At 41.5% G+C, this 24,359-nt stretch overlaps 1 protein-coding gene across 1 annotated transcript; it reads left to right on the top strand.

Annotated features, from left to right (window-relative positions):
* The first annotated feature begins 2,670 nt into the window (after positions 1–2,670).
* On the top strand, positions 2,671–19,483 carry LOC116399953 (zona pellucida-like domain-containing protein 1). The gene is made up of 10 exons (XM_031877467.1): positions 2,671–2,776; positions 3,081–3,301; positions 3,823–4,004; positions 5,215–5,287; positions 5,804–5,901; positions 15,902–15,982; positions 16,071–16,242; positions 17,465–17,567; positions 18,657–18,703; positions 19,334–19,483. Exons 1-10 carry the CDS (start codon positions 2,671–2,673, stop codon positions 19,481–19,483), a joined length of 1,233 nt encoding a protein of 410 aa, XP_031733327.1.
* The last annotated feature ends 4,876 nt before the right edge of the window (positions 19,484–24,359 follow it).

Raw genomic sequence — 24,359 nt, 5'->3', positions numbered from 1 at the left:
GCCAACTGTAAAAAAGGTGTTTACATTGACCTAGTGAATAGCTACCATGTTGGGCTTACACCTCAAAAAAGGTCCAGCAAAATGTTTCATGATGACTCTCGATGTTGAATGATGATTTTATTTGACATATGTTTCATTGAATCTCTTTAACCTTTTGTATTAATGCTTGGTTTGAGAGTATAAATCTGGCGTCAGGCTATGCACTTGGGCATTAATAACAGGCAGGTTTCTGAGAAGGGCTAACGCTGTATTGGACTGCCACGTCTCCTTCATCCCAAGTGCTATTAAGATGCTTTATAGCATAAAGCATCTTGCACTTATCTTGCAGACTTGCACTTTTGTACATCTGTACTTGGTATGGATTTTCATTTCCCTGTTCTAGCTGTGTTTTATTGTGTTGATGTAGCGTCTTTTTGTACTCTGTTTTACGTGAACCCTGGCTGCAAAACAAATTTCCCCCTTGAATCTTGAAAACAATGTCCTAAGGAGAGTCTCTATGTTCCTGGAACAAATATTTTAGCTCCCAGAAGTTTGTTAATAGTTTTATCAGTGTTGAGGTTTTACCCTAACTGTTAACAAGTTGCTCAATTACCTTCACATATTCTTTAGATTGTTTTGCCAAGATAATGTGTCAAATCCATGAATATGTAGATGTCCTATAACATAAGCAGCCATTAACACACAACAAACGGTCAACAGAAAGCTAAGAATTCTCATGGCCTTCAAAGAGCACTCAGGATTTACCCAAAAGTTGCCCGTCACCCGAGTGCTGTGGTTTGACAATGTCAGTCTGTTTGTGCAAAGTGATGAAAAGTTCCAAAATTGTGTCTTTAGCCTCTATGTTTGCCAGGTTTTATGGATTAAGATGCTCTCCAGCTGATAAGACCAACTAAATCTAACTATCAGGCATATAGAGTGATGAAAAGAGTTCTGGATAATTGAGGTGCTGAGGCACTCTAGATGATTATCAGTCTCCAATGAAGCAATGTACTATCTCCAGTTTTTGGCCAAAGTTCTCCTAATTACAATTTATCTGGATTGAAAATAAGAAGTTGCCATTCCCTTGCTGTCAATGCACACTTTCCTGTGCTGCTCTCCGAGTGAATATCATAGCATTGAAGCCCAAATTGTGTTGAGCTGTGGCGAGTCACTCCTGTCCGGTTTGCATTGGCCGCTTCAACAAGACGTTTAAGCAGGAAGACCCCGCTGGAACACCTTTGAACAATGGATTGATATAAAGTCACAGTGACTGCCAGAGCTTTAAAGAACTGATGAAAACACCAAAGATAAAAACCAAAGATGCTCTTAATCAGCTGAGACAAACAAGGTAAGGGCTGATTACACCTGATGAACTGTGCTCTGATGATTTAAGAAAAAATACAAAAACCATTTAAAAAGTTAAAAAAAAGTTGATTTCAAATTGTCATTAACTGTAAAAGCTGATGATGTTCAACAGGACAGATTGTTGTTGTGTTGAAGCTGGTAAGAAATAATACTGGTGATAACAGACATGTGGAGAAGAAAAATCCATGTGGCTGGAATTTCAAATGGTCAGAGGAGAGTAAATGAACAAGTGCCTCTTTTTGTTTCCATTGGACCTAAAGCGAGAAGTTTGCTCAAAAAATGTCATTTCCATCTCATATTCCATATTCACAGGATCCCTGTGTGTCCTCTGTCTGGTTCACACTGCAGCAAGCCCGTCACATATACTGTCATCTATACGGAAGATGGGACAGCGAGGACCGGCTAATCCCTTGAAACTGCATGAACTTTGCTTTCTTTTTCTTTGCTCTCTTTATGTGGCTGGAGTCCTGTGTCCAGGAATCAAAGTTTGGGGATCAGGTAGGAGGCCGGCAGCAGCTCGCAGCCCCACCAAGCAGATTGCCTGCTGCTATGCTGACTGAGGACTACTGCACACAAAGCATGAAAAGTGTGGATTCCGGGGGCCAAGAGCCCGCATGGTGGGCTCTGCAATCCATGACCGGCCCGGGGAGAAAGGAATGGCTCAGTCAGCAGGCCAGGGCCACTGGAGCGATGAAAAGATAATTCTCCCCCCCACCGCCACAGGACCTCATGCGGCGTCAAACCATTTGTGAGCAGTGACACAGCCAGATTGGACCGAAAGGATATGAGTGGGAAACTTCAAAACCTGCTCATGTTTCTGCGAACGTGAAAGGATTTGTATAACACATTCAGATTTGATGAACTTTCCCATGTTCTCTCTGGACAGCCCTTTTTTGTTGACATGTTCAAATAATGAATCTCTTATGTGTAGATCCCTTTTTCCCCCCCTGCTACCAAGTCCTGTTTCTAGTTGTCGGGTAGGGATGCTGTGCGGACCATTCCATCGTCTGTCCCAAGCTTATGGAGAACCGCTGACTCGCTGGCTTCCAGGAAACAGGGTGAGTGATTCTACTTTTCCTAGAGCAGCGATCTGCCTTTTTACCTCAAGCTGTCGGCTGCAGGTTTTCAAAGATAATTCTATGTGACAGTCAAAACTGTTGCAAGATTTCTGAGGAAATCTTAGTATCTGACATTAACACACTCGGGGAAGACTGATGTAGGTATTCCTCAAGAATAATGTAATATATGAAGGATTTCACTTTCTATTTGACATATAGACTGTTTCTGAAACTAAGTGCACTTTCTTGCTCTGTTTCAGGTGCTGAAATGGAACATATATTTCTGATTCTTTTACTGTTTAGTAAGGCTTTATCAGTTGGAGCTCAATTCAATGGATACAACTGTGACGCCAACTTTCACAGCCGTTTCCCTGGTGAGGAACTCAACACTTTGTCTGTAACTGGACAGAATTTAGGCCCTACATGTGAATGTCTCTTTAAAGGAAATTTCTCCACAAACTAGCTACATATACCCAAAAGGAGATAATTCATTTTTAGAGTGATGGTTTTGAACTGTCATACCAGAAGTGCACTTCTTACCTAAAACATGATAAAAAAATCAAAAAATCATCATTTCAATTTTTTATCTAAATAAATAAATAACAAAATATCAAACCTAATATCTTGTGACTCATTTTAATGCCTGTATGCACCTGCCTCTGTTTGTGTGTCTTGCAGCGGAGAGGGATATAAGTGTGTACTGTGGGGTGCAGACCATCACCCTCAAGATCAACTTCTGCCCTGTCCTCTTTTCTGGCTACACAGACACTGACCTGGCCCTCAATGGACGCCATGGAGACTCCCACTGCCGTGGTTTCATCAATAACAACACTTTTCCCACTGTGGTAATCTTTAGTATCAGCCTGGCGACGCTGGAATCCTGTGGCAATTCCCTAGTGGTAAGAAAAGCAGGAATGGTTATAATGAATTGCTTGTTTAGCAGATTTGACATTATTACTGTCAGCATCACTGACGCTGTTAATGATGGAGTTGGATTTGGTGCTTCAACTGTTATGGGTCAGAAATATTATAATATGAATAGCTTTGAGAAAATATTATCAAAGCTAATGAAAATATAGTTTACTGTAAAGGCTGGGTTATGTACAGTTTAACTACTGAAAAGTGTCATAAAATGACTCATATTCTTAGATGACTTGACAGTTACTTTTAACATTTTATATGCTAAATTATACAGGCTAAACAATTACAAACTGAAGTGGAACATTTTAAAAACAGCAAAAAGCCTCCCCACCGTTTGTAGAAAAAGATCAGATGATGAGGATGTTGGGGATTAGTGAGGGGCCTTAGCATGCTCAGTAGTATGGCTGATGGTCCAGTCCGGTGTGCCCACAGTAAGATAATGGTGGTCGGTTAGAGCCAGAAGGAGGAGTGTCACTCACACTGGTTTTGTTCGCCTCAGGTCTCCACGGCTCAAGGGCCCAACGCTTATGGTAACCTGTCACTGGTGCAGATTGGAAACATATCAGGGTATATCGACACACCGGATCCCCCCACCATCATCAGCTACCTGCCAGGTCTGCTGTACAAGTTCAGCTGCAGTTACCCACTGGAATACCTAGTCAACAACACACAGCTGGCCTCGTAAGTCTCACCTCCACTTTTTCATTGGTTTGAAAGTGCTCTAGTAGGTTGCTACAGAGAGTCAGTAAGCCATCCATTGAAATAAGTTCAACCAATTAACAAATGGGAAAAGAAAAAGTCATGGAGGGACATATTGACTACTGAAATACAGGGGGTGGACAACTAAATTCAAATACAGTCTTTTTTTTTAGAATTTATGCTGTTCAGTTTTTGTTGACTCAGAGAGGTGTTAATAAATATGTTCATTTATGAGGATGTTGTTTGTAATAATGTAAATTTGAGTCATTATGCCAACGGGGTGAACAAAATAAAATAACCACCGGCAATACATAATTAATACCGTCCACACACTAGTACTGAATTTCTGTCTCTGAGTTTGTCTTCCATGATGCACACAATTTTTATTGGAAGTATAATGCATTCGGAGACAACACCACCAGAAAATGAAGCCTAAAAAATAACGTGGTGCTGGATCAACATGTCTCTGACAGAGTCGACAAAACTTGACCATTCTCAGCTTCAAAAGGGTTCTGGGGCTATTGTTTTATATCTCATCATATTTTTGGTGTATAAGTTGTGTCCACCTCTTGCTCACAGCGTAAACAGTGCTAACAAAGTGAACAGTGCTAACAGCGTAAACAATGCTCACAAAGTAAACAGTGCTAACAGCGTAAACAATGCTCACGAAGTAAACAGTGCTCACAGCGTAAACAGTGCTCACAGCGTAAACAGTGCTCACAAAGTAAACAGTGCTCACAAAGTAAACAGTGCTAACAAAGTAAACAGTGCTAACAGCGTAAACAGTGCTCACAAAGTAAACAGTGCTGACAAAGTAAACAGTGCTAACAGCGTAAACAATGCTGACAGAGCTAACAGTGTTTACCTGAGGGAGAATCGGAGGATAGGTGCTACTCATCATGATAACAGTGTTATCAGCTGTACCTGTCTATGAGAGCAGTGCAGAGCGGCGGCCGTTAGCAAACCAGTGGGGCACGCTCATATGCACTAACATCACAACACAAGATGCTGCAAGTTTGTTCTTCTTTATTAATATTGTGAATATTAGCAAGTAAAGCACCATCTATGCTTACAGAATTATATTCTAATTTAAAAAATGCACATACCAGTCAGGCAAATGTCACTTCAAATATTGGAATCACCTTTCAAAATGTTTTTGGGAACTTTGATCTTTTCTTTATCTTCATTGAAGGTCAGCAGCTGCAATCTCAGTGAAGGAAAGCAATGGTACTTTCATCAGCACGCTGAATCTACTGCTTTACAATGTAAGTTTACATCAGTTGAGTCGAAATATCTGTTATTTTGCTGCACAGCAGGGCAGCTTATAGGCTGCTGCACTGGAGACAAAGTCATATACCAAAGCTATAATAAGTCAGAAAGCATCAACGAGCATTCAAAGCTCTGCAGCTATGTTAAATGAATCTGCACCTTTTAAATCTGCAATTTCAGTATTTTCTGAGGATGATGATCTATGTAGGAGATGAGAGGGATACCAAAGGTTTAGAAACCCTTTCATGTTGCCCAAGTAGGCAGCAAATGACCTTTAATCCTGTAATTGGAGAAAATTATTCTCAATTTACCCTCAATTCATGTTACACCATATGCTAAATATAGTCAGTTTGAACCAAACACTAATAAAGGGATTGTGTGGATACCAGATAACAAATATGCAGGGATTCATGAAGTGTAGTGAAACTGAACAAATCATCCTCAACAGGATGAAGGGAAAGAGTCGGGTATTGTGACAAACTTGCTGAAATGCTATTATGGTTTATGTACAGGACTCGTCATACATTCAGCAGCTGTCCATCCCCATGGCAGGACTGACCCTGAAGACGCGAGTGTTTGCAGCCGTAAAAGCTTCTAACCTGGATAGGAGGTATTCAATCAACATCCAGCCATTCAATCTGAATAAGCCAATTTATACCAAAACAACATATTTTTAGAGGGAGAGTAGGTTACCATATCCATTTATGTTGTCCATTATTAAATAATGCCATTGGTACAAGCACAATGTAAGCAACCCTACCTATACTGACCATGGAGAGCAATACACAGTGCTGTAAAGTGACACCTTTGGCTGCAACACAATGTGAAGAAAAACACCACTGACCTATATTTAGGTGATATAGAAGCAGAGTAGGGATTTATGGCACAACTCCACCTTCCTCCAAGAAGTTTTGACCTCTTCTATATTTAAGTTATGCCAGATCACAGTAAAAGTAAAAAAACGTGTTCTTAATTTGTTTATTAGACTCATTATAAGGATGTCTCAGAAAAATAACAGCTTATAAATTGAATCAGCCTGCTTTATAAATACACATGAGACAGATGAAGCATTAGACTTTTAACTGTGTTATTTGTTCACCTGAGAATAATTTTTGTGTTTTACTGCTCCCATTGATGATACACACAGTGCAGGCATGCACCATGTCAAAGTCTTGACTCTGACCTTGTACCTCTCTTTGATCTTAGATGTTTTTCTATCTGATCTCATGAATTCTGACAGAGTCTCTTTAAGACTCACAAATTGTGACAGAGCATGAAAACCACATCGTACATCACACTGCTGGTCCTGTATCTTTGTAATTGTTGTTGGAAATACATTCTGCTGAGTACACCTGACCTCTCCAGAGAATTGACCAAATCCCCTGATGTTCTCTGACTAGATCAGATGTAAATAGATCTAAATTTGATCATTTTCATGGGACTTATCTACTCCTTCGTTTTGAACATGACATGATTTGAATATGTGAAGCCTTTGTATTGTGGTCATTCGATCTTGCCTGTGGGGCTAGTCGTAGGTGGGAGAGTTACTTGGCCTGAAGGGTGGGAGTAAACACAAGGATACTTCACAGATTTTAAGGGGAGATGGCTCATTGTTTATCACCTTATCCTGACTTCCTTTGTCACCAGAAATACATTAACTATGTCTATGGCATGCCAATTTCCAACCCTGTCTCCTACAAATATGTTAATGTACTATAAATTTGCAACAGCAAATCCATTATGAAAGTATTACGAATAATGTTCTCTATTAATACAATGACACAATGTTGTTAATTAATAATCCAAGAATATGCAAGTATTGCTCATTTAAAAAATTGTACTGCTGGAAACAAGAGCTACTTAAATGAAAAGTGCACTCAGAGTGTATGTACTCTAGAGGCTTCAATTTTCCACATTACACATGTGTAAATTGCACATTGGCCCACAAACATCACAAAAACCCTGGTGGTACTTACTACTTACATCATTTAAACTGGGAGTGGCGGGCCGTGTATTTTATACCTGGGCCTTCAGTGCTGTCCTACTACAGTTGAACCAACTCCTAATAACCACATTATAACGCCAGCATGACGGGATGCTTTGTCATTAACGGGCAATATAGTCTGATGCATATAGTCAAAATCAATGTAATTAACACAATGAAAAGAACAAACTCACAAGAACCAGTCACATATATTTATTAGAGCTGGGCAATAATTACAATTTTTAATCGCGATTAATCGCATGATTTTCTTGTGATTGATCGCATTGTTATGCGCAAAATTCAATAATGAATTCAAAAGTAGTGTATTGCGCACTTTTATTTTAAAAGTACTGCTATATGAACAAAAGGGCAATAACATTTGGTTTGCAAACACTTTAAACAAATAAGGTTATTTTTAACAGCAGTATTCCCTATACACAGTAGCAGTTATATCTCTTCACTATCTGTGCTCAGTGTGCTGACTTTATGTGAAACGTTCCACTGCTGTACAACATCAATAACATGTTCCGCGCACGTTTCAGCAAAATGTCTTGTCTTCTGTCTTCATGACAGTCAGAGCATGTGAATGCAGCTCTGTTCATCAATATAATGCTGTAACTCCGAGGTGATGATGGTTACCCAGCGATGTCCAGTAGTCTCCAGTGAGAGCAACAGCTGGTGCACGTTGTAACGCTGTCGCTTTAGTAGTCCTCTCCTTTTCATACAACTCGTGTATTCTTCTTGTGATGGTGCGTCTTGAGGCTCATACGTGCCGTCATTCGTTGCGATCCTAAGAACGTTCCTTAGACCGACATCTTCCACAATACTAACCGGCTGCAGTTTGTATCCACTTCTCTGTAGCATCTGTTAGCTTGTCTTGCTTTTGTTTATCTATACTTCTCCCACACGCTGCATAAACGCAGTCTGCCGAAGACTTCCTCCACCGCTGCCAGTGAGCAACGGACTTTCAAAATAATAATAAAAAAATAAAATGCGTTAACGCGCGATAAAATAGTTGTCAACGTTAATTACTTAATGCATTAACGCGATAATAACGTGTTAACTTGCCCAGCACTAATATATATATGACAACAAAGCAGGTAGAATAACATAAAACCCAAATAACACGATCAACAGGCCTCTGCACATTCCAGCAAGGGCACGGTCTATTTAAATATTATTCACATCGGAGGGAGCAATATTAACCATATCATAAAAACAACACGATAGAAAAATTAACACAGTAGTAAGGCTACTGCAGATGTAAAAATACAAAAGCTGCTGTTCACTATTTAAAGACAAAAGTCCATCCTCCTTTCTTTGAGTACAAAGAATGCCACGGTTGTACAGTACATCGGTGCGGTTCGGTTTCAGTAAGAAGTCCTTCTCGATTCAGTGATGACAGTCGAGCCTCCCCAGTTGTACTTCTTGAATACATTTTAATGCGTTTGAGGGCTGAAAATGTCCACTCGGCAGAGGCAGCAGATATTGGGATTGTCACCACCAAACATGCCAAAACGCTAAAACGTAAAAACGTCTTACATATCTTTAACCTTTAACTCTTACTACTACAAAGTTCTGCTAGCTAGTTTCACAACAGTCAAGCCGCACGTTAATGCTGACGTACTTGTAGGCTAGCTAGAAGATCTGGCACGTCAAAGAATACGCCCAACATGTCAAACTAAAAATCTGATTGGTTGAAGACTATGACAATCAACAATATCGTCCCCATTTACTTAAACTGCAAAGGGATTCACTTGTAATTCTGAAGGCCTCCGGCCTCCACTTAGAGACAGCATAGGGGCGAAATCTGATTGGATAAAAGCTCTACTTAAAACAAGTTGTGCTGGAAGCAGCGCAACTGAGGAAGACAGTAGCTATGCAATGAGATAATGAGCTAATGGGAAAAAATATTTACAATACATGTAGTGTATTTATCAAAAATAATTCAATTATAAAATAGCTATAACTTTGTGATTCTGTCTAGGCCAGCAGAGAAGGCTTGCTGGCCCTGACGGCCAACCACTGGGATTTAAGATGATCTTTGCTCCTTCAGCAGATAGATGTGAAAACAGCCTTTTAATGTCAAAATCCAAGTGAAGGAACAATAAGTAAAACATTTTTGAGTGGATGAGGACTTTTATTGAAAAAATCAAAAGTAACTTGATGACCTGTTTTGTACTTTATTCAACGTTATTAAAAGTTATTCCTCATATTTTGTGGGGTTTCCTGCAAAAGCCAGCAACCTTTCAATTTCCGTCTTTACAGGAAACAATTTAGTTTAGGAAAAAAAACTACTTAGTAAGGTTTAAGTAAAGATCATCAAATACTTAGTTAGGTTTAGGAAACAAAGCAACTTAGTCAGGATTAAGAAAAGATCGTGAAATACTTTCTTAGGTTTAGGCAACAAAACCATTTAATTATGTTTAGAAAAAGAATGTCGTTTGGCTTAAAATAACCACGAAAGTGCCGGAACTACATTTTGAGAGTTACGTGACAAATCCCTGGCTAAAGGTTGTTGGTTATCGGACCCATACACTTCTCTTCCCGTGAGTGCTTTAGTGGTCTTTATACTTTGTCATTCATGATAACCTGGATAACATATGAAATAATTTCGTGGGATATCTACGAATTACAGTGCATTATCGTCCGTAGGTACAGCTACGAATGCTGGTTGAGACCAGCCTGCATAATTAACATTTATGCAAAACCACCATCTTTCTTAACCCTAACAAACATGATTCAAGCAGGAAAGGAGTCTCTGTTGTCAAAGTTTGTGCGACCACCATACATACTGACCATCTCGTATGGCTTTGGAAGCGACCTAGTAGAATTTTGGGAGCAGGTCCACACCTCTACCACGCCTCTTCCTGCATTCCCATAAATACCCACCGAAACCCACTTCTCCCGTTCCGCTCTTGAATTCCACATCAGAACAAAGACGGGCTCTTGGTTCTGGTGGAATGCATTGAAACATTTAGTAGGTAAGTAACCTTCCAACAATCTCATTTAATCTACTTACCTTGTTTCCACTATGGATACCATCTTGCTATCCCTTTCCGACGACGATCTTTTTGGACCAGAACGACCAAGTCCAAAGTCTCCTGTGCACGACAGCAAACAAGATCCGAAAACACGTCCACCACCTTTGTGATCCAGACACCTCTTTACGCCATCTAAAACTCACCGGGGAAGTAAGCGAGTCCAGCAAGCCCTTACAAAGTGTCTTGCATGGTCCATATCCCGCCCGGTTCATCCCTCCTCAACTTTCAAAACAAATACAGTTCCCAGTACACCCCCCTCATCAATGAAGAAAGGACAAGTCCATTCAAAGACATTAAAGTGCCGCTTGCAGTTCCCCGACTTCATCACCACTGAGAAAGATGCCAGTTTCCCACCATCAAACCAACTATTACGGCCTCACAATATGCAGCCATCACCACTCTCCAGCGAAGTCCCCTGACAACCAGCCTTCTTTAATCTTTGATTGGACCATAGCCACTCTTCAAAAAACATTAAAAGAAAATGGAATTCATTGTCACAGATTGGACAACAAAGCAAAACTTTTCAATACGCACATGTCTGCCTGCCGTGCTTACCGCTCAGTAAACACCAGTCCTCTTCTGGATGACTTCATCGCGCACATGCCACCAACATGCCACAACATCAGCACTCCAGTTAAAGAGAAAGTTCACCCATATCCCGATCACAAAAGCGGCAGAAACAGCAGCAGCAAAAGCAAAGACCACCTTCAGCCAACCAAAAAAAGGGCTTCAGCAACATCCAATTCTTATTTAAGCCATTTACCGGTGCTTCAGACATTGGAATTTTGAGGATCCCATCTTCCCATCAGTATACATCATCCAGGTTTTCCGACACCGGGACATCAGCCTACCTTGCCACCAGCACCAGCTACCTCTCCAGTCAGCCTGGGCAGGGGAACCTGGCAACAGTGCCCCCCTCTTCCAGCTACCTCAACAGCTTGGTGTAACCCCTGACATCGGGATGCCAGAATTTTCCGCCTCACAGTTCTACCAGTTCTTGCTATCTATGCAACCTGGAGCTACAGGCACTGGGATGCAGTACCCAGCTCTCATCCACAGCCCTTAATGCAGCAAGCTGCCCTCCCATTCATTCCCCTTCCTCCCTCCCAACTCCTTCCACCTCAGCGGACAGCCACGAACTTCACCCTAGCTACAGCTAACCCTCCCATTTGCCATACCAAGTCTTTCATTTGTTGTCCTTCTCCAGTCCCCACCAACCTATGTAAACAGATCATTGATGGTAATTACTTAGACCTTGCCGTCCTCATTATGCCTTCCCTTCACCAACTGCCTGTCAACAGATTTCCAGAAGGCCACAATCACTATCATCACCCGAAAGAGAAAACACCCACCAGCTCCAAAGAACTCACACCCACAGATATCGCTTACACTTTCTCTTTTCAGAGATTCTGTTCTCAATTCAAGAATTGGACAACTATTTGGTAATGGTTTTTATCAATACCATATCCACCTTGCCTCGAAAGCTGCTGCCTGTCTGCAACAGTTCAACAAGGACACATACTGGGGCATGCTCGACAACGCATTTTCCTGCCGCATCTTCGCTGCCCGAGCAGCCATTTCATGCTCCTTATGCGGTGCCCCGTCTCACCCAGACAGTTTTCATTCCCGCCCATGCTAAGCCACAGCTAGCCCATAAAAGAGCTTCAACTTTCTCTCGCCTATTGCCCTTGGCTCCTCCAGCACCCACACCTCTGAAGCCTATATCGTCAGCCATATAGTATAGGTAAAAAGGGGTAGGCCCATATTTAATCGAGGATGTCGTGCCTTCTGCAATAACTTACCATAGCAATAACAACACCAGTTGCAACAAGTCCCAGTGCCACTTCCTCCACATCTGCTCTTTCTGTGGAGGAGGCCACATCCGCCCAGTGTGTCCTCACAACCCCACTTCGACTAACCTATGTAATCACCTTTCGATACCCATTAACATTCCAGCCCTAGCAGCAGCACTTCAAAACCACTCTGATCTGGCTTTCGTTCAGTTCCTAATCAAGGGGTTTGAAAAAGATTTCCACCCTGGAATCTTCACACAACCATCCATCCCTTTCCAATGCAAAAATCTTCAGTCAGCTTTAAACAAACCTGAGTCCGTCGACCAGCTACTTGCTAAGGAAGTGAAAGAAGGCTTTTTGATTGGCCCATTCGCTCAACCTCCATTTCCTAACTATGGTATCAGCCTCATCTGTATCGCAACCAGGAAATACTCTGTAAAGAAACTTATCATTATTGATCTCTCTGCATCCCAGATCTCACGGCAGTACCCAGCATAGACAGATTGCTTCCGAGCAAAGACTTCACCCTTCACTACGCCACCATTAATAATGCTATCGCCCTCATCAGAACTCCCCGGAAAGGGGTCTTCACCTGTGCTTTCAAAGTTCTCCCAATCCACCCTGACTTCTGGTGTTTCTTTGGAGTCCAGTGGCGTGGGGGGAAATATTACTTCACTCTTAGGCTCACCTTCTGCTGCAAAAGCAGTCCTAAACTCTCCGACACCCTGTCAGAAGCCCTCTGCTGGATCCTGTCTAATAACCATAAAATTCCATTCCTTGTCCATCCTTTGGATGATTTTCTCATCATCTGCCCTCCCTCATCACCACACCCTATGGTTTGGTCAACCTGACTTCATTTTTTTCTGAACTTGGAGTTCCACTGTTGACAGAGGGCCCATCCACATCCCTTGATTTTTATCGGAATCCCTCTTGACACAAAGTCTTTTCACTCCATCATCGATAGCCTATCACTCTCAACCCTCTCATCTTACTGGACAGCTTGGAAGTGCTTCCACTAATTCCATGACGAGTACAATATGACCTTTCCGTCATTTGATCTGGTCCCCGTGACCTCTTTTGTTACATTTTTGCTCATTCCGTTGCTTCCTGTCTTCCTGCATCCTCACTATCTGTCACGGTTTAGGCTTTGCCCCCTGTGTTCCTGTGTCTCTGTGTCTGTGTGGCTCCGCCCCTGGTCTCCTCCCAGCTCCCTCCTGTGTCTCTGGGTACATCTCAAGTCTCTTAATTGTCATTTCCTCGATCCTCGCTTGAACCGGAAGTTGTTCTGCGCCGCCATATTGACGGCCGTCCCAAAGCTCTTATTTCTGCTCTGAGGATGGAGGAGGGAGGAGGGACCTCTGAGGAGCCATGAGCGAGGACCCACGAGAACAGACTTCCAGGAAGTGTTTTAACGGCCGACACGCCCCCTCATTGTTCATCAGTCATGTGATTGGACGCTGCAGCCGATCAGATTGATGAGATTTTTTTCAACGTGTAAACAGTGAAGACGGATCACAGAATAAACGCAAGCTTCATATTTGATTCGTTTTCTGAATCAACATCTGGTTTAAATAAATGTTCATTGTAGTCTGAACAACAAAAGGACCACAAACAACTTTCTTCATTTATTAGAAAGATTTGTGTTTTCATAATCTGATATTTCCCTCAATAACTTTTATTATGGATACAATTAAAGTCAGAGAGAGCTGGAGAGACTAAACCCTTTGTGTGTGTGTGTATATATATATATATATATATATATACAGAGAGAGAGAGAGAGAGCTGAGAGACGAAACACTTTTTACATCATTTATCATAATTTCATTCAGTCACGTGAGGCTGATCATTCCTGATTGTCAGGTTTGATGAGTTTTATCATTTAAGAGAAACAATAATCATATTCTGGGTTATTTAATATCGACGTCACAATCTAAATTTCAATTTATTTTTAATTCATAAATAAGACGATCGCATTCCGCCGGTAGAAATGGATCCTGTGCTTATAAACAGAACACAGGACACAGTTTAACAGACTACAGAGAGAAACACCTCTACAGTGGTGATTACTGTGTCTTTATTAGTTATTAGTATTATTAGTTACTATTATTAAGTACAGTGATCATGTGAACAGACAACAAACACAAACTTCTCAAAAGTCTCTCCAGCTGTTAAAGCCGACTGACAGCTGATCCAGCTGTGATCATCAGCACTGTCATCAGAAACAGACGTCGCTTCACGTGACGCAACTGAGGAAAAGATGTCTCATGTCTGTTAAAACATATTTCCTCGTTTCCTCTCTCCTCGCATGTTTTCCTCCATGCATCCCTGGTGGGAGGGACTAAGATGCTAGGAAAGGTCCCAAGTGAGGGAAACGGGGATGCAATTAAGAGACTTGGGATGTGTCCCCTGTGTCTGAGTGTCTCCTGATTGCTTTCATTCACTTCACCTGTGCTCAATCACCTGCCCCTAGCTTTTTCCTCTGCCAACCCCACACTGCACTCATTCAACTCAACTGCCTGCAATCTACTCATCACCCCACACACATATACTCCCCTGCTTTCCCTGTTCTGGTTGTCAGATCGCTTGTGTTCTTCCCTGTGTTTGCTCCATGTTCCGGCATTTTGCGCTCGTGTTTGTTTCTATGATTTGTGACTTTGCCTCACTACAGTTTTTGGATTTTTGGCTCGCTCCCTGTTGGAATTGTTTTGTGGTCCGGTGGATGACTGCTTGGTGCCTAATAAAGAACCTTGCTTTCCACCTCATCTCGTCTCCAGTGCCTGTCTCTGCGCGTCTCTGCTCTGTTCCAGAAGCGTGACACTATCTGCTCCAGATACAGCAATCCTCACCTTGCTCTCACCTTAGAAGCCATGTTCTCACTAGGTTTTGTCAGATGTTCTAAGTTCACTGCCTCAACCCTCCACCTTGACCCACGCCGCCACACCTGCATATCGTCTTAGTTCTCAGAAGGCACCATGACATTCTACTTAAAGCGAACCAAAACCAATCAATCCAGCCAATTTACACCCATCTTTTACTTAAAAATACAGTCATCGCTGAGTCCATTAGAGCCAACTACTTGCAGTTTCGGAAATCCAAGACTTAATACCAACAGATTGTCTCTTCCATCTCAATATCCGGTCAAGTAGGTACTAGATTCTTGTCATGGTCTCTCCTCGTCTGGCATATTTCCCGCCTTTTACTCTTGACACTGTTTTAGGATTGGAGCCGCTACTTCGGCCTCCCGTAATGGTGTCCCAGAACACCTTTTTCAAATCATGGACCGCTGGTCCTCTTAAGCATACCATCGCTACATCCGATTAGATCTCAAAGATTTCAGACTTATTTCAATCTTGTCTCACGTCATTGGGGTTTTTGGGATTCGTCATGCCCGGGCGACACGGCAGATTACTCGACGAAGCTCTTTTCAACTCATTCGACCGACCAGACAAACTACATGTTGAAGCCCTTCATTTATTTTTTTACTAATAAATTGTTAAACGCATACTATATATACATGTAATGCTTCCTACTAAAAAAAAGGAATTCAAGGCAGCAATTACTTTTCTATGCAATACATAATTGGGAAAAACAAATATATAGTATATGGATATCATTTCTAGTAGACAGGGTTGTAATAGACAGTTCTATCTGTTGAAACAATACAAAGATCATCAGCAGGCGAGGTGAGCATTGTGCCATCAAAGTGTCTGAGTAACCTTTACCTCTACATAATCTCAATTGCATTAAAATCCATCAACTCTGCATTTACTAATCTTTAATGTTAAATAGATGGAACGTTCTAATGGACTACTGCTACACCACACCCTCTGGAAACCCCAACGATGACCTCCGCTATGATCTTTTCTTTAGGTAACAGATCTATGGTTTTGTTCAGTTCTTATATTTCTGTTTCTCTCCTTTCTAATAATCTTTTTCTGATTTTCCCTCCCTGAACCAGCTGTGAAAAAGACCCCCAGACCGCCGTCTTTGAAAATGGAAAGAGCCAAATGGGCCGCTTTGCCTTTGAAGTATTCCGCTTTGTAAAGCACAAGAATCAGAAGATGTCCACGGTCTTCCTACACTGTGTCACCAAACTGTGTCGAGCAGATGACTGCCCAATGCTCATGCCAGTGAGACCAACAAAGGACACTTTCACACAAAGCATGACATACTATTAGGATAAAATATAACAGACATATTTTGTCAGTATCTCTCTTACACCCATCTACAGCTCCATCTTATGGAGGAAGCATGTGACAACCAGACTCTGAATTTCACAGCTGTCAAACATTCACTTATACACGTCAATCATCTGTGGTGGAAAGTAACTAACTACATTTACTCAGTTACTTTTGAAGCACAATTTTGAGGTATTTGTAATTGACTTGAGTTTTTCCATTTACTGTTACACGCCACTACATTTCAGGGAAATATTGTACTTTTTACTCCGCTACACTTTTTTGACAATTAGAATTACTAATTATGTTGCAGCTTAAGATTTTACAAACAAAACATATTCTTTAAATATTTTAGTTTATGAATTAACCTACCAACATTGTGAACATCAGCTCCAACTCAACCATCTATATTAAATTATTTTTTACATCAGTAGCTTAATAATCACATATTAAAGGATAGAAATATAACACTGGCTGATTCTGGATGAGTAATTTGGCATTTGAGATTTTAATTACATTTTGCTCTAATACTTTTATAATTGAATAATTTGAATGCAGGACTTTTAATGGAGTCTTTCTACATTGTTGTAATGCTACTTTTGGTTAAGTAAAGGATTTGAGTACTTGTTCCACCACTGATAACCAGACAAAGGCAATTACCAGGCCGCCCATGAGTTTCTAGTCGCAACAAAATCTGAATTTCAAGTAATCATTCAAGTAATGATTACATGTTTCATATCGCCAGGACCTATATGTTATCTTGAGGTGTTTACTGACTTTCTGGATATTTATTTACAGTCAGATATCCTTTATTTACTTTATTTCCTTGGCTCATATAGAAAAATGTATCTTCCTCAATGTATCAAGTAAAACTTGTAATCTTTTCTGCCAATTCAGAAAAATGTCTGATATATTTGTCAGATGTTATTATTATATTCCTCTCGTCTCACATTTCAAAACAATGCTTTATCAAGACCTAATTGACAGCAGCTGGGGGTTAATTGTAATTTTCTGGTAAAACCAGAGCAGCTGCATGATATATTGTAACAGGATCTATCCTTCAGTCAGCATATATTGCCTCATCCTTCTTTAATTATAGAAGTTGATGAGAAAAAATCATGAGTAAGTGCAACACCTTCTACCACTATATCTCTCTCCTGGACATTTTTTACAGATCTGTGGCAGCAGGAAAAAGAGAGATGTCATGGAGGGAAAGGAATCAAATGCTGCATCTGGGAATGCCGTCCTGACTGCTGGGCCAATCATCACTCGGAGTGGTACAGTTTCTGATATTCCTTTCTCTGTGTCTTTTTCCTGCCAACCACCTTTATCTTTCTGACATAATCCAAACTGCACTGTTACTGCCTTTTCTTCCTAACTTATACCCAATACATGAAGCCAGGCTCAGACTACAGGAGTTCTGGACCTATTTATCCACGATTTCCCCCTGTCGACAATCGGAGGAAAAATACGATCCAGGACCTTGGTTGGTACCAGATTGTTTGGTAATGTGAGCATTTTACAAATCCAGTCTTAAACCTCCCGAAATGTTCGCAGCCTTTTCGGAGCAGTCCCTTTAATATCCAGAATCAGCTGACGTGTTATTATGAATCCCGCTGCTCTTCCTGGCAAGACCAGCCCTCTGCAGCATTCAAACGCTAGGATTGGCCGGGCGTCCATGCCCACCAAAACTGGTAACCTTATGTGTTTGGGTCCTATGCCGTGACCAATTGGCTATCCTTACCTGAATTATGTCCACTGTTTGCATACCATGATATTTCCCTGAAAATAGTATGCAGTTTGCCTTCTCTTGGTTTTGGACATACTAAAAAGTTCTCCCATACGTTTTTTGCGTACTAAATAGCATGTTAGTATGGAATTTTGGAGACAACCTCAGTGTCTGTTTTGTTTACATCTACTTCCCCGAGAGATCAAGGGAGGTGGCAAGTTGCTTCGTCTGGCATGATAATCTCAATAATAGCTTGTAGTGTGTGATATGCCATTATTTTAGATTAGAGAAAGGATCTGTGATGCAACCCGATTTCAAAATCTTTTTGGATTTTAAAACTTCTGTAGTCTGAGCCTGGTTTGAGCTTTTTTAATTTCTTTCAAACTCCACAAGTCTTCTCTTTCTGTGATTTCTAACAGTTCCATGTATTATTTATGTCTGAATTGATTTTCAGAATGGATATATTAAGAATGTATCAAGCCTCAGGTGGTTGATTGATGGTGATAACTCATCTCGGCGACCTAGATGGTTAGAGAGTGCTGGAAGGCATCCTGTTGACTCATGTACTGTACAAGAAATGAACACACAATTACTGTGTTGCTGTTACCCTTAAATGGCCTTTACTTTTTTTTCACAGATGAGACGCCAACCAACAACTCTCAGTTGGGTAAGCCCTCACATTCTGTGCATTGTGTTGCATTATACTTTTAAAGGGGTGTTGCCTTTCACTGATATGAAGTGAGCCATTTAGAATAATAAAAGCCTCCAAAAAAGGAAAAGGTCTCACATACTCTTCTGTACGATTATATCGTATCATCCTGTCATGTTTGATGCATGTTGTGAGTTACATTAAATCTCCCCCTGCCTTTACTAATTGCACTTAAATGAGTTATATTGCTACATAACACCAGAAAGAGCCATTGATTGTAACTAAGTGTAGTACGAGCAAAGAGAGTATACTTTTTTAGTTGAGAAAAAGCATCCAAACATTTATTGTCGCTTATAGTTATATTCTGGTCTACTTGATTCTAATGTCAGTGATGAAATTGGTATATCTGCTGTTAAGATGGATTTTTCTTTCCCCTGATTATTGAATGTTGATGCCCGTTTGATTTCTGGTGTTTTGGATGGCTGAATCATTTTCTGCTATCAAACACCACTGTAGTTGAGCTGGAAATATCTCAGCGTGTATGTGGGATTTGGCAATTAAGTTGTCATAGAGCAAGTGTTGAAAGGTGGATGAAATAAGAACTGATTTGATTGCCTCTTTGTTGTTTTGCTGCTCTAGCCCATCTGAAAGCTCCAGTGTTTCAGATGAACACAGTGACAAGCGCGCTCATCTCCGGTGTGATCATCCTGGGCGTCATGAGTGTTTGCTTCTTCATCTTCTCCCTCACTCTCGTCAAAGGCAAAAGTGCTCCTGTCAGCACTGTGTCTGGAGTCCGAAACCCAGTCTTTAAATGAGCACCTAACACAACTCCCTGCAGACTTTCCTCCACAACCGACAGTGCTCAGCGAGTGGCAAACAACATGATGTAACATGATGTTGGTGCATGTTGTCATCTTTACAGGAGAATGCAAGTTAAATGTTGATGTAGGTCTGTGCAGTGTGCATTAGTGTAGAAGTAAATCAGGACTTTTTTATATGTTGTTCTATACTTTGTGTTTCAACCATGTGGCAGGCTAGGCCTCAACCTGCCTGTAATTATTTGTCATGCAGTTTTGACCCACATTAATTAATATCGCAGCTATACAACTTTCAATTGCAGGGTATAGATTCAATTAAAAGGGCTTACAGTACATTATAGTAGTGCATGATCTGTTGGTAAAACGTACACTTCCTGCTTAGAGACTTAAATATGAAAACACTTCATTTGGATAAATATAACTTGAGAGAATGAGGGAATTCTAATGTATGAAAATAAAACCTTCAATTAAGTGATTCAGTGAACTAACAGCCTCAGACTTGGAGCTTAACGTTTTCTCAACATAAAATCTAACTTTTAAAAAGGTATTTATATAATAATTGGAATAAATCTTTAATTTATTAATAATGCTACATATTTGAGTGCTAGTCTTTTGATTAATCATTTGAGAGATCTGTTCTACCTAAATATGTATCTCACTCTTTAAATAGTTTATGCAATGTGGCAGAAATGAAAGTTTCATTTGTACATGTACCCAATGTAATTGTGTATAACTTTCCAAAATTCAAAAAATGCCATTGATGATCTATTCCTGAAATGTACAAATTGTGTACAATTGTGCATATTGCAAATATTGCGCTATGACTTGTGATTAAAACGTGCCTGGTGTCATATTTCTAAACATACAGTATGAATTTCCTAATAAACTCGCCCGGAGAATTTTAGTCAAAGACAATAGAGAGGAAGAAAATGAGGTCAGGGGTATATTAATAAAAACTAGAAAAGTGCAGATCTCCACCTCTGCAATAGTGTGTGCAGCATTGTTAGATGTAAGCCGAGGCGATGCACTCAGCTGTCTGCCTACTGGTAGTTATGTTCTATTTCCATCTTATATTTATAAGGAGATTAACTGTCAATAGAAAAAGATTCATTCCATTTTTACCTGAAAAGCATGCACATGAGGGGAAAGTGCTTTAATCAGCCCCAAGTAAGGCCCCATATCCTCAGCAATAGGACAACCTATAGGTTGCTTGAGGGATGAGAAAAACAATTTCACAAATTACTCACTGCTTTAAGAGACTTAATCAAACTGAAACTATGAAAAATGGTGCTAGTCCCCCCCTTAGTGGAAATTAAGCCCTTGAGTGACTTACAAATGACACACACATGACCAAAGAACACATTTATTACCAGAGCTGGTAAACCAAAATATGTTGATTGCCATTTTCCCCACTGGGGAACTTAATTTTTTAGCAAACACTTCAAAATCATAAAGAACATTAAGAATGAGTCCTAAAACACAATCAGGTTAACAAACATACAAACAGATTAAGTCCTAAAAAACATGCAGTTTAAGGGACATACAGTTTCAGTAGGCGTATATAGCCAGAACTTTATTGTATTGTAACTCTAGATTCTATGAGTATATGTATGTGTACGCTCTTAGGTTTATCCCCGCGAGCAAACAGTCTTAGTCTTTAAGGTTTTATTTGCGCCATTGTGCCCTGCACAGGCGGCAACCTCTGGTCAGAGTAAAGCCAATATGGAAGTCTCTTAACCTCTAAATAATTACCATCAGAATGGTCACAGATACTGTCGATTTCCCCATATTACAACAGATCTGTACAATAAACATCTGAAAAAAAGTAATTGAGGAAATATAAGCAGATATCTTCCACTTCCACCTGGGTGTTGTTGATGAGATACTCCAAAGGATAAGCAAAGGAATGGTAATATTTGAGCTCAGCGTTATGTCACTACCCCTTTGGTTGGATCATTGGAGTGCACCACATCACTGACATTAACCATCTGGTTGTTGGAGAAGTCCGCAAAGATTCCTGTGCCAGCTGCACTGGTGGTCTGAAGGCAATATAGTCAAGCACAGAGAAAAGGGAGGATGCTTTGAGTAAACATGGATTCAGCCCCATTCTACTCCTCGTCCAACTTCTACTAACCACGAAGGTGCTGCCACAAGCGCTGGTCATGTTAAGCCTGAAGGTGAACCTGACAACAGGCGGGGTGGCTGACTCATCCAAGATTCCTTTACACTCTGTAAATCACACACATTATCACATGCTGACAATCAGGCATGTTTGACTGTGTTCGCCCCAGTGATTGGTTCACAAGTTCGAAAGAAGAGAGGCGGGCATTGCCTTTCAAAGTGGACTCTCGTTGGCTGTTCCAGACTGTGACCGGGCTATAGAAGCTCCTATTGGGTCAAATGAGGTGTCAATCTAACCGGCGGAATGCAGCCTCCATTTTGCGATGAAAATCTCCGCTCTGTTGACATGAAAAGTGAAATTATCACCGAATTATGATCGCGAGTTATCATATCTGCTGGCTAATTTGAAATGATGCAACAGCCCCCCGTGGGTCTTTATGGACGTACTAATGTGTTTTGGACTAAATCTTTTACTGGATTCGATCGAGTGGACCCTTAGCCACCTAGCAAGACCGTTTTTGCTGGACTAGCATGCACAAGGGGCACATTATGGATCATAATCGGTGAGTCACGGTGATATTTTATCGGCTATTTTTGGAGTGCTTGTTTGACAGAGACGTTAACTGTACCTGCTGTTGTTATTGTATCTTGAAATGGTTTGCAGAAATCGAATTACAAGAACCGTAGCTTTCTAATGAGATATCACATTAATACTCATGTTACAGGGCAGTTGTGTGCATAACACAAATATGCAGTTATCACTCTGACGGCCCGCGGGCCGTTGAAGTGTGCCATTGAAGTCTCTGCTTGTTTCAGAAGTTGTGATGCACATGTCTGATGAGTAAAGTGGAAATACTTTTTAAACACTTGCACGTGTAGCAGAAGGGAGCTTTTATCCCTCTCCAGGTTGTGCCTCCACCAGTGGCCCGTGTTCCATGGACATGCCACTCTCTGAGGACGAGTCCTCATCCGATGGTGATTTGTTGATGCTGCAGCAGCAGGAATGTCCTCAAGCAACACCTATCGGGACATCTGCCAGACCGACTGCAGTGACACAAACCACCCTTGGGCTGCTACCCCCACCATTTGACCCAGCCTCCACTGTGCCAGGTCCCGTAGTGGTTCCCACTATTGTGAGGACAGATCAACCATCTGCCTCCTGGGCTGGCCCACCACCCAGTCACCATGAACGTGGTGATGTGGCAGCACGTCGGACCGCACAGTCAACTGCTGGTCACCATTCTAATGTGCACCATCTTCCCAGATCAGTAGAGAGAATCGCAGACAGGCCTGCAAATCCCCCTGGTCCGGTGTCCAATGCAATGTTTGCGGTGATCAGGCCCTGGAGTAGAATGTAGCAGAAGGGAGCTTTTATCACTCACTGGGCCTCGGTGTCATCCCTTTAATTACAAGGCCATCACTAGCCAATCACGGTGGGCCTGCATCATATAAATGTGAAGGGGATTCCCTTAGCTCCAGCCTGACATCAAACGCGTGTCCCGCTTCCGGTCTGCCGGACTTCCGCCGCTGTTGCAGACGATCTCTTGGGCTCCCCTCATCCTGCACAGGTGACTCACCTGCGGATCTGTGCCGCCACTGGTAGCAGCTCTACATGCCCTCCTCCCCCCTTCTGGAGCAGATGAATATTGCCTGATCGGGGACTTTTGGCTGGGTTCAAGCGGAATGTTGCTAGAAAGTGGCTACAGCGAACCCTGCTCACATTTAAAGAACGCTGCTGTTTTGCCGACCGGCGTTTGCTTACCAGTGTTTTACCAACCGGGTTTTGTCTACCCCACTGCGCTGCGTCGCCTACAGTGTCTTGACGCTGCTCTTAACAGCACTGCGCCCCGGCTTCATGCTGTTTTACATCAGCATCACCCTTATGTTAATAGAGAAAAACCTCTTTTTAGCGTGGGCCATTTTACTATGTGTATTCTGACCGGGATTGTTAAGGCCCACTCTGGCCTTTAGTTTATATAAATTGGGTAGCTGATCATCCCCCTGGCTGATCAGTTAACCCGAGTTGTTTTGTCTTTTCTTATTTTTTTCCTTTTTTTTCTATTTTCCTTTCTGAGAAGTGGAGCCTTGGTAATTGTGTCCCTTGTCCCTGTAGGAGCTGCTAAGCCAAGGTGGTGGGGTTGGTACCTCCGGGTGTTGGTGTCTCCCTTCGTGTGCTGTGTGGTTTGGTGTACCCCTGGTTCGGAACCCTCACATGTGGTTGTGTGTGAGTGATTTTTGTGTCCACGTGTGATCGGGGTGCCTCCTCTTTTAGGATCCTCACCTGTACTGGTCCACCTCGCCACTGGCAAACTGCAGCCCTGCACCTCTCTTTTAAATAAATATATAAGGCTCTTTTATTAGTAGTTTCTGTTTTAAAACGATCTGTGAACCACTGTTTTTGTAAAAAATAAAGATGAATTGTTTGTAGCGGAACCACGTCTCCTGCTCATCAGTACAATGAACCTGAGTGTCCTCTGAATCCTTGATACTGTGGGCAAAACTTAATGTTTAGGTGAAATTCCTAAGGTGGCACTGTGCTCTGAATATTGGTGAATATAAACTTTAAACCACACCCCCTCTTCTCGCCACACACGCAATTTATGCATTGCCTTATTTATATGATGGCTGAAGATAAGGAGGTAATTAATGCTGAAAAAATGGAATCTAAGAGAATGAGAAAGTTAACTGAGAGAGCATTGGATGAGAAGCTACAGAGGCTCATTGGAACCAGGAGAGGAGTATTAGCTCGGAT

This window comes from Anarrhichthys ocellatus, unplaced genomic scaffold, assembly GCF_004355925.1.
Source record: "Anarrhichthys ocellatus isolate YVR2014 unplaced genomic scaffold, GSC_Weel_1.0 scaffold138, whole genome shotgun sequence".
NCBI lineage: Eukaryota > Metazoa > Chordata > Actinopteri > Perciformes > Anarhichadidae > Anarrhichthys > Anarrhichthys ocellatus.
This window is presented reverse-complemented; position numbering and strand designations above follow the sequence as displayed.